Below are 11,146 nucleotides of genomic sequence, written 5' to 3' on the forward strand. Positions count from 1 at the left end.
GCGAAAGTGCAAATCAATCCCAGAACAACAACAAAGGACCTTGTGAAGATGCTGGAGGAAACAGGTACAAAAGTATCTATATCCACAGTAAAATGAGTCCTATATCGACATAACCTGAAAGGCTGCTCAGCAAGGAAGAAGCCACTGCTCCTAAACCGCCATAAAAAAGACAGACTACGGTTTGCAACTGCACATGGGGACAAAGATGGTATTTTTTGGAGAAATGTCCTTTGGTCTGATGAAACAAGAATATAATTGTTTGGCTATAATTACCATTGTTATGTTTGGAGGAAAAAAGGGGAGGCCTGCAAGCCAAAGAACACCATCCCAACCATGAAGCTCTGTCAGGAGGAATGGGACAAAATTCACACAACTTATTGTGGCAAGCTTATGGAAGGCAACCCAAAACATTTGACCCAAGTTAAACAATTTAAAGGCAATGTCACCAAATACTGATTGAGTGTATGTAAACTTCTGACCCACTGGGAATGTCAGGAAAGAAATCAATCATTCTCTGTACTATTATTCTGACCTTTCACATTCTTAAATTAAAGTGGTGATCCTAACTGACCTAAGACAGGGCATTTTTACTAGGATTAAATGTCAGGAATTGTGAAACTGAGTTTAAATATATTTGGCTAAGGTGTGTGTAAACTTCCGACTTCAGCTGTGTATATATAGTTTTGACAGTATTTTGGTCGGTTTTCAAGTATAAGCTGTACGGTATAAGCTGTACGGTATAAGCTGTACGGTATAAGCTGTACGGTATAAGCTGTACGGTATAAACTGTACGGTATAATAACCAGCGAAGGTTATTTCTGGGTGCTTTTCTTTGGATTTTAGCACATTTACAGATGAAGGTTTAATCTCTCTGTCTCTCTGTCTCTGTCTCTCTGTCTCTCTGTGTCTCTGTGTCTCTGTCTCTCTGTCTCTGTCTCTCTGTCTCTCTGTCTCTGTCTCTGTGTCTCTGTGTCTCTGTCTCTGTCTCTGTGTCTCTCTCTCTGTCTCTCTGTCTCTGTGTCTCTGTGTCTCTGTCTCTGTCTCTGTGTCTCTGTGTCTCTGTCTCTGTCTCTGTGTCTGTCTCTCTGTCTCTGTGTCTCTGTCTCTGTGTCTCTGTCTCTCTGTCTCTGTGTCTCTGTCTCTGTCTCTGTCTCTCTGTCTCTCTGTCTCTGTCTCTCTGTCTCTGTCTCTCTGTCTCTCTGTGTCTCTGTGTCTCTGTCTCTCTGTCTCTGTCTCTCTGTCTCTCTGTCTCTCTCTGTGTGTCTCTCTCTGTGTGTCTCTCTCTGTGTGTCTCTCTCTGTGTCTCTCTCTCTGTGTCTCTCTCTCTGTCTCTGTCTCTCTGTCTCTCTCTCTCTGTCTCTGTCTCTCTGTCTCTGTCTCTGTGTCTCTGTCTCTCTGTCTCTGTCTCTCTGTCTCTCTGTCTCTGTGTCTCTGTGTCTCTGTCTCTGTCTCTGTCTCTGTCTCTCTGTCTCTGTCTCTGTCTCTGTGTCTCTGTCTCTGTGTCTCTGTCTCTGTGTCTCTGTCTCTGTGTCTCTCTCTGTGTCTCTCTCTGTGTGTCTCTCTCTGTGTGTCTCTCTCTGTGTGTCTCTCTCTGTGTCTCTGTCTCTGTGTGTCTCTCTCTGTGTCTCTGTCTCTGTGTCTCTGTGTCTCTGTGTGTCTCTCTCTGTGTCTCTGTGTCTCTGTGTCTCTGTCTCTGTGTCTCTGTGTCTCTCTCTGTGTGTCTCTCTCTGTGTGTCTCTCTCTGTGACAGAGGATTGATTGATTCGATATTCAACCAACTTTTGTTTATATTGTTCATATTTATTCTGTTGTTTATTCCAGGTGAGGGCAACAGACGACGACACGGCCTTCAACGGTCACATCCTGTACGCCATCTCCAACGGCAACAGAGACAGCTGCTTCGACATCGCCATGGAGACGGGCCTGATGACAGTGTTCCGGCCGCTGGACCGCGAGCGGTCCGACCGTTACGTCCTGAACGTGACCATCTACGACCAGGGTCTGCCTCAGCGTTCCAACTGGAGGCTCCTGACCGTCAACGTAGAGGATGCTAATGACAACGAGCCTGTGTTCGCCAAGGACAGGTCTGACAGCATATTTATACAAATAAACTATTATTGGCAAACGAGCATAATAAGGCTGCCTGTGTAAACAGGCTTCCTGTCCCAAATGTTACTCCATTCCTTACATTTGACCAGATCGCTATCTATGTCCTCTATAGTCACTAGTTTAGACCAGATCACTATCTATGTCCTCTATAGTCACTAGTTTAGACCAGATCACTATCTATGTCCTCTATAGTCACTAGTTTAGACCAGTTCACTATCTATGTCCTCTATAGTCACTAGTTTAGACCAGTTCACTATCTATGTCCTCTATAGTCACTAGTTTAGACCAGTTCACTATCTATGTCCTCTATAGTCACTAGTTTAGACCAGTTCACTATCTATGTCCTCTATAGTCACTAGTTTAGACCAGTTCACTATCTATGTCCTCTATAGTCACTAGTTTAGACCAGTTCACTATCTATGTCCTCTATAGTCACTAGTTTAGACCAGTTCACTATCTATGTCCTCTATAGTCACTAGTTTAGACCAGTTCACTATCTATGTCCTCTATAGTCACTAGTTTAGACCAGTTCACTATCTATGTCCTCTATAGTCACTAGTTTAGACCAGTTCACTATCTATGTCCTCTATAGTCACTAGTTTAGACCAGTTCACTATCTATGTCCTCTATAGTCACTAGTTTAGACCAGTTCACTATCTATGTCCTCTATAGTCACTAGTTTAGACCAGTTCACTATCTATGTCCTCTATAGTCACTAGTTTAGACCAGTTCACTATCTATGTCCTCTATAGTCACTAGTTTAGACCAGTTCACTATCTATGTCCTCTATAGTCACTAGTTTAGACCAGTTCACTATCTATGTCCTCTATAGTCACTAGTTTAGACCAGATCACTATCTATGTCCTCTATAGTCACTAGTTTAGACCAGATCACTATCTATGTCCTCTATAGTCACTAGTTTAGACCAGTTCACTATCTATGTCCTCTATAGTCACTAGTTTAGACCAGTTCACTATCTATGTCCTCTATAGTCACTAGTTTAGACCAGAGCCCCTAAGACCCACGGGTCTTTGTTGTCTCGTTCAATTTTTTGTGAATCTTTTACAGAAACAAAACATGTAATCTTGTTTTTGATGTTCTTTGCTTTGTGATTTCTAGATGTGATGAAAATCACTTTACAAACATAATGTCTTCTTCTTCTCATTGTGATGTATTTTTTATGATCATTACTATTGTTAGCTACAACGTGGTGGTCCCTGAGAACACAGTGTTGGGTACTGAGGTGGTGCAGGTCGTTGCTGTAGACAGAGACCTCGGCTCCAACGGAGAGGTCTCCTACTCGCTGCTCACCGCCGTGCCGCAGTTCAGCATCAACAGCAACACAGGGGCAGTGGTCGTGTCGGGGCAACTCGACCGGGAGACCATCCCAGCGTTTAGCCTGAAGGTGAACACATATACACACTGACAACGGCTGCTGAATGAATGGATGGATGGATGGATGGATGGATGGATAAACGGATGGATGAATGGATGGATGGATGGATGGATGAATGGATGGATGGATAAACGGATGGATGAATGGATGGATGGATAAACAGATGGATGAATGGATGGATGGATAAACAGATGGATGGATGAACGGATGGATGGATAAACGGATGGATGGATGGATGGATGGATGGATGGATAAACAGATGGATGGATGGATGGATGGATAAACGGATGGATGAATGGATGGATGGATAAACAGATGGATGAATGGATGGATGGATGGATGGATAAACAGATGGATGGATGAACGGATGGATGGATGGATATACGGATGGATGGATGGATAAATGGATGGATGTTTGGATGAATGGATGGATGGATAAACAGATGGATGGATGAACGGATGGATGGATGGATGGATGGATATACGGATGGATGGATAAATGGATGGATAATTGGATGAATGGATGGATGGATAAACAGATGGATGGATGAACGGATGGATGGATGGATGAACGGATGGATGGATGGATATACGGATGGATGGATAAATGGATGGATAATTGGATGGATGGATGGATGGATGGATGGATGGATGGATGAACGGATGGATGGATGGATGGATATACGGATGGATGGATAAATGGATGGATAATTGGATGGATGGATGGATGGATGAACGGATGGATGGATAAATGGATGGATGGATGGATGGATAAACAGATGGATGGATGAACGGATGAATGGATGGATGGATATACGGATGGATGGATAAATGGATGGATAATTGGATGGATGGATAAATGGATGGATGGATGAATGGATGGATAAACAGATGGATGGATGAATGGATGGATAAACAGATGGATGGATAAATGGATGGATGGATGGATAAATGGATGGATGGATGGATGAATGGATGGATGGATAAACAGATGGATGGATGAATGGATGGATGGATAAACAGATGGATGGATGAACGGATGGATGGATGGATGGATGGATATACGGATGGATGAATGGATGGATAATTGGATGGATGGATGAACGGATGGATGGATGGATGGATATACGGATGGATGAATGGATGGATGGATAAATGGATGGATGGATAAATGGATGGATGAATAAATGGATGGGATGAATAAATAGATGGATGAATGGATGGATGGATAAATGGATGGATTGATAAATGGATGGATGGATAAATGGATGGATGGATGGATAAATGGATGGATGAATGGATGGATGGATAAATGGATGGATGGATAAACGAATGGATGGATGAATGAATGGATGGATGGATAAATGGATGGATGGATAAATGGATGGATAAATGGATGGATAAATGGATGGATGGATAAATGGATGGATGAATGGATGGATGGATAAATGGATGGATGGATAAACGAATGGATGGATGAATGGATGGATGGATGGATAAATGGATGGATGGATAAATGGATGGATAAATGGATGGATGGATAAATGGATGGATGGATAAATGGATGGATGGATAAATGGATGGATAAATGGATGGATGGATAAATGGATGGATGGATAAATGGATGGATGAATGGATGGATGGATAAATGGATGGATGAATGGATGGATAAATGGATGGATGGATGGATAAATGGATGGATAAATGGATGAATGGATGGATGGATAAATGGATGGATGGATAAATGGATGGATGGATGGATAAATGGATGGATGGATGGATGGATGGATAAATGGATGGATAGATGAATGGATGGATGGATGGATGGATGGATGGATGGATGGATGGATGGATAAATGGATGGATGAATGGATGGATAAATGGATGAATGGATGGATGGATAAATGGATGGATAGATAAATGGATGGATGGATAAATGGATGGATGAATGAATGGATGGATGGATAAATGGATGGATGAATGAATGGATGGGATGGATGGATTGATGGATGGATGGATACATGGATAGATGGATAATTGAATGGATGGATGGATAATTGGATGGATGGATGGATAATTGGATGAATGGATGGATGTATGGATGGATGGATAATTGGATGAATGGATGGATGTATGGATGGATGGATACATGGATAGATGGATAATTGAATGGATGGATGGATAATTGGATGGATGGATGGATGTATGGATGGATGGATGGATGGATGGATGGATGGATGGATAATTGAATGGATGGATGGATGGATTGATGAATGGATGGATGGATAATTGAATGAATGGCTGGATGGATAATTGGATGAATGGATGGATGGATGGATAATTGAATGGATGGATGGATGGATGGATGGATGGATGGATGGATGGATAAATGGAAAGATAAATGGATGGATGGATGGATGATGGGTGGATAAATGGAAAGATAAATGGATGGATGGATGGATAATTGAATGAATGGATGGATGTATGGATGGATGGATAATATAAAAATAATATATGCCATTTAGCAGACGCTTTTATCCAAAGCGACTTACAGTCATGTGTGCATACATTCTACGTATGGGTGGTCGGGGACGGATGGATGGATAATTGGATGGATGGATGGATAATTGGATGAATGGATGGATGTATGGATGGATGGATGGATGGATGGATAATTGAATGAATGGATGGATTGATGGATAATTGAATGGATGTATGGATGGATGGATAATTGAATGAATGGATGGATGGATGGGTGGATAAATGGAAAGATAATTGGATGGATGGATGGATAATTGGATGAATGGATGGATGTATGGATGGATGGATGGATAATTGGATGAATGGATGGATGTATGGATGGATGGATGGATAATTGAATGAATGGATGGATTGATGGATAATTGAATGGATGTATGGATGGATGGATAATTGGATGAATGGATGGATGTATGGATGGATGGATGGATAATTGAATGAATGGATGGATTGATGGATAATTGAATGGATGTATGGATGGATGGATAATTGAATGAATGGATGGATGGATGGATGGGTGGATAAATGGAAAGATAATTGGATGGATGGATGGATAATTGAATGAATGGATGGATTGATGGATAATTGAATGGATGGATGGATTGATGAATGGATGGATGGATGGATGGATGGATAATTGAATGAATGGATGGATTGATGGATAATTGAATGAATGGATGGATGGATGGATAATTGAATGAATGGATGGATGGATAATTGGATGAATGGATGGATGGATGGATGGATGGATGGATGGATAATTGAATGAATGGATGGATGGATGGATAATTGAATGAATGGATGGATGGATAATTGGATGAATGGATGGATGGATGGATGGATGGATGGATGGATAATTGAATGAATGAATGGATGGATGGATGGATGGATGGATAAACGGATGGATGGATAATTGAATGAATGGATGGATGGATAATTGGATGAATGGATGGATGGATGGATGGATGGATGGATGGATGGATAATTGAATGGATGGATGGATGGATGGATGGATAAATGGAAAGATAAATGGATGGATGGATGGATGGATGGATGGATGGATAATTTAATGAATGCATGCATGAATGAATGAATAAATGAATGAGTGAATTACATAATTAATTTTATTGAACATACTTAAAATACATATGGCCTTTTTCCAATCTGAGCACAACAATACATGCAGCTGCTGATAAAAAATGGTTTCATGAAATAAATATGATTCATTCATTCATTGATTTACTGACTGTTTTAATTGATGTGATTTAAGGTGGAAGCCAGGGATAAGGCGGAGAGAGGGACCCAGCGGTTCAAGGTGACAACTCTGAGTATAACACTAGAGGACGTTAATGACTGCCCCCCGCTGTTCGTCCCTGGGAGCTACAGCGCCCGTGTCCTGGAGGACCTGCCACTAGGGGCAGTCATCGCCTGGCTGCAGACCCAGGATTCAGACCTCGGACTGGGGGGACAGGTCTCCTACGCTCTGGCCAATGACGGAAACGGCATCTTCGAGGTGGGAGACGTATCTATGTCTGTACGTTGCTGTGTGTTGTTGACTTGTTTATGCTGTAGCCCTACAGCTTGTAGCTAGGGAAATACAACATGTGTGTGATTACATCTCTGTTATTCCAGGTGGATGCAGTGAGTAGTGCAGAGATGGTGGGTCTAATCTAATACTCTATTCTATGTTGTTGTATATCTAGGTGGATGCAGTGAGTAGTGCAGAGATGGTGGGTCTAATCTAGTACTCTATTCTATGTTGTTGTATATCTAGGTGGATGCAGTGAGTAGTGCAGAGATGGCGGGTCTAATCGAGTACTCTATTCTATGTTTTTGTATATCTAGGTGGATGCAGTGAGTAGTGCAGAGATGGTGGGTCTAATCTAGTACTCTATTCTATGTTGTTGTATATCTAGGTGGATGCAGTGAGTAGTGCAGAGATGGTGGGTCTAATCTAGTACTCTATTCTATGTTGTTGTATATCTAGGTGGATGCAGTGAGTAGTGCAGAGATGGTGGGTCTAATCTAGTACTCTATTCTATGTTGTTGTATATCTAGGTGGATGCAGTGAGTGGCGCAGATATGGTGGGTCTAATCTAGTACTGTATTCTATGTTATGGTATATCGAGGTGGATGCAGTGAGCGGCGCAGTGAGGGTGGGTCTAATCTAGTACTGTATTCTATGTTATTGCATATCTAGGTGTATGCAGTGAGCGGTGCAGTGAGGGTGGGTCTAATCTAGTACTGTATTCTATGTTATAGTATATCTAGGTGGATGCAGTGAGCAGCACAGTGAGGGTGGGTCTAATCTAGTCTATGTTATTGTATATCTAGGTGTATGCAGTGAGCGGTGCAGTGAGGGTGGGTCTAATCTAGTACTGTATTCTATGTTATTGTATATCTAGGTGGATGCAGTGAGCAGCACAGTGAGGGTGGGTCTAATCTAGTACTGTATTCTATGTTATGGTATATCTAGGTGGATGCAGTGAGCAGCACAGTGAGGGTGGGTCTAATCTAGTCTATGTTATTGTATATCTAGGTGGATGCGGTGAGCGGTGCAGTGAGGGTGGGGAAGAGGCTGGACTATGAGAGACAGCAGATCTACAACCTGACTGTAGTGGCCGAGGACAGAGGGACACCTATCCTACGCTCTCTATCTTACCTGGACATAGAGGTACACACACACACACACACACACACACACACACACACACACACACACACACACACACACACACACACACACACACACACACACACACACACACACACACACACACACACACACACAGGCGTAACAGCCGCCTCCCCACCTCACACACACCCATCCCACACACACTGACACCCCCCCTCTCACCTCTCCCTTCTCTCCTCACCTCTCCCTTCTCTCCTCACCTCTCCTCAACTCTCCCTTCTCTCCTCACCTCTCCTCAACTCTCCCTTCTCTCCTCACCTCTCCTCACCTCTCCCTTCTCTCCTCACCTCTCCTCACCTCTCCCTTCTCTCCTCACCTCTCCCTTCTCTCCTCACCTCTCCTCAACTCTCCCTTCTCTCCTCACCTCTCCTCACCTCTCCCTTCTCTCCTCACCTCTCCTCACCTCTCCCTTCTCTCCTCACCTCTCCCTTCTCTCCTCACCTCTCCCTTCTCTCTCTCTCTTTCAAATTCAGATTGCTTTATAGACATGAAATACAATTTGTAGCCTTCAACTGTACCACCATTACCACTGGTATCATTTACACCTCCGATATCTCTACGACTACCATTACCACTAGTATCATTTACACCTCCGATATCTCTACGACTACCATTACCACTAGTATCATTTACACCTCCGATATCTCTACGACTACCATTACCACTAGTATCATTTACACCTCCGATATCTCTACGACTACCATTACCACTAGTATCATTTACACCTCCGATATCTCTACGACTACCATTACCACTAGTATCATTTACACCTCCGATATCTCTACGACTACCATTACCACTGGTATCATTTACACCTCCGATATCTCTACGACTACCATTACCACTGGTATCATTTACACCTCCGATATCTCTACGACTACCATTACCACTGGTATCATTTACACCTCCGATATCTCTACGACTACCATTACCACTGGTATCATTTACACCTCCGATATCTCTACGACTACCATTACCACTAGTATCATTTACACCTCCGATATCTCTACGACTACCATTACCACTGGTATCATTTACACCTCTGATATCTCTACGACTACCATTACCACTGGTATCATTTACACCTCCGATATCTCTACGACTACCATTACCACTAGTATCATTTACACCTCCGATATCTCTACGACTACCATTACCACTAGTATCATTTACACCTCCGATATCTCTACGACTACCATTACCACTGGTATCATTTACACCTCCGATATCTCTACGACTACCATTACCACTGGTATCATTTACACCTCCGATATCTCTACGACTACCATTACCACTGGTATCATTTACACCTACGATATCTCTACGACTACCATTACCACTGGTATCATTTACACCTCTGATATCTCTACGACTACCATTACCACTAGTATCATTTACACCTCCGATATCTCTACGACTACTCACCATAACTATACAGTCATCCTCGCCGTTACATCAGTACCACATCTACCGTCATTATTACAACTACTACTACTACAACCGCCATCATTAAACACATGGTTAGCAGATGTTAATGCGAGTGTCGTGAAATGCTTGTGCTTTCTATTTCCGACAGTGCAGTAATATCTAACAAGTAATGGAACAATTCCCCAACAACTATATAAGTATATGGATGAGCGAGATGGCTGAGCAGCAAGGTGCAGTAGATATTATAAAATACAGTATATACACGTGATATGAGTAATGAAATATATGTAAACATTGTTAAAGTGCCATTATTTATGTGACTCGTGATCCATTTATTAAAGTGGCCAGTGATTGGGTCTCAATGTAGGCAGCAGCCTCCCTGAGTTAGTGATGGCTGTTTAGCAGTCTGAACCTGTTTTTCAGTCTCTCGGTCCCTGCTTTGATGCACCTGTACTGACCTCGTCTTCTGGATGATAGCGGGGTGAACAGGCAGGGTGCTGTAGGTGTCATGGAGGGCAGGTAGTTTGCCCCAGGGTGATGCGTTGTGCAGACGTATACCATCAACACCACACATTTTTGGGGGGGTTGGAGGGTTTGTGTTTTGTCCTGTAGTTCATTCAATGTAGTTGGAGAATCCAGTGGGTTCTGGTAGTCTTTAATAGTTGATTCTATGTTTAGTAAATCATCATGTATATGCTTTTGCTCATGGTCTGTTATATAGCTGAAAAGGTTGGCGTTCCAATTTGACCAGAAGTGGTTTGATTCTATGGATTCTTCAATCACAATCACTCTGTTTTCTGACATGCTGTTCCTCAATATTTATTTGTGTATTTCTGTTTTAGTGTTTCACCATAGTGAAGGTTTGTCTGGGTTTTTTGGTTGTTTTTAGTTGTTTCTCCATTTCTTTCTTAGGTTTATACATTCTTCATCAGAGGTCAAATATACTATTTAGGCTTTATTCTGCCAACTTTATACCTTCA

General features: G+C 42.4%; 1 protein-coding gene across 1 annotated transcript in view; it reads left to right on the top strand.

The window, feature by feature from the left end:
- Positions 1-7,717, top strand: part of LOC118377176 (protocadherin Fat 3-like) — a 62,179-nt gene extending 54,462 nt beyond the window's left edge. The window contains exons 14-17 of the mRNA XM_052505040.1: positions 1,822-2,084; positions 3,310-3,514; positions 7,314-7,556; positions 7,676-7,717. Of these exons, the coding sequence (XP_052361000.1) occupies positions 1,822-2,084; positions 3,310-3,514; positions 7,314-7,556; positions 7,676-7,717 (753 nt within the window). The remainder of the gene's footprint in view (positions 1-1,821; positions 2,085-3,309; positions 3,515-7,313; positions 7,557-7,675) is intronic.
- The last annotated feature ends 3,429 nt before the right edge of the window (positions 7,718-11,146 follow it).

The sequence above is a fragment of the Oncorhynchus keta genome, unplaced genomic scaffold, assembly GCF_023373465.1.
Source record: "Oncorhynchus keta strain PuntledgeMale-10-30-2019 unplaced genomic scaffold, Oket_V2 Un_contig_2206_pilon_pilon, whole genome shotgun sequence".
NCBI lineage: Eukaryota > Metazoa > Chordata > Actinopteri > Salmoniformes > Salmonidae > Oncorhynchus > Oncorhynchus keta.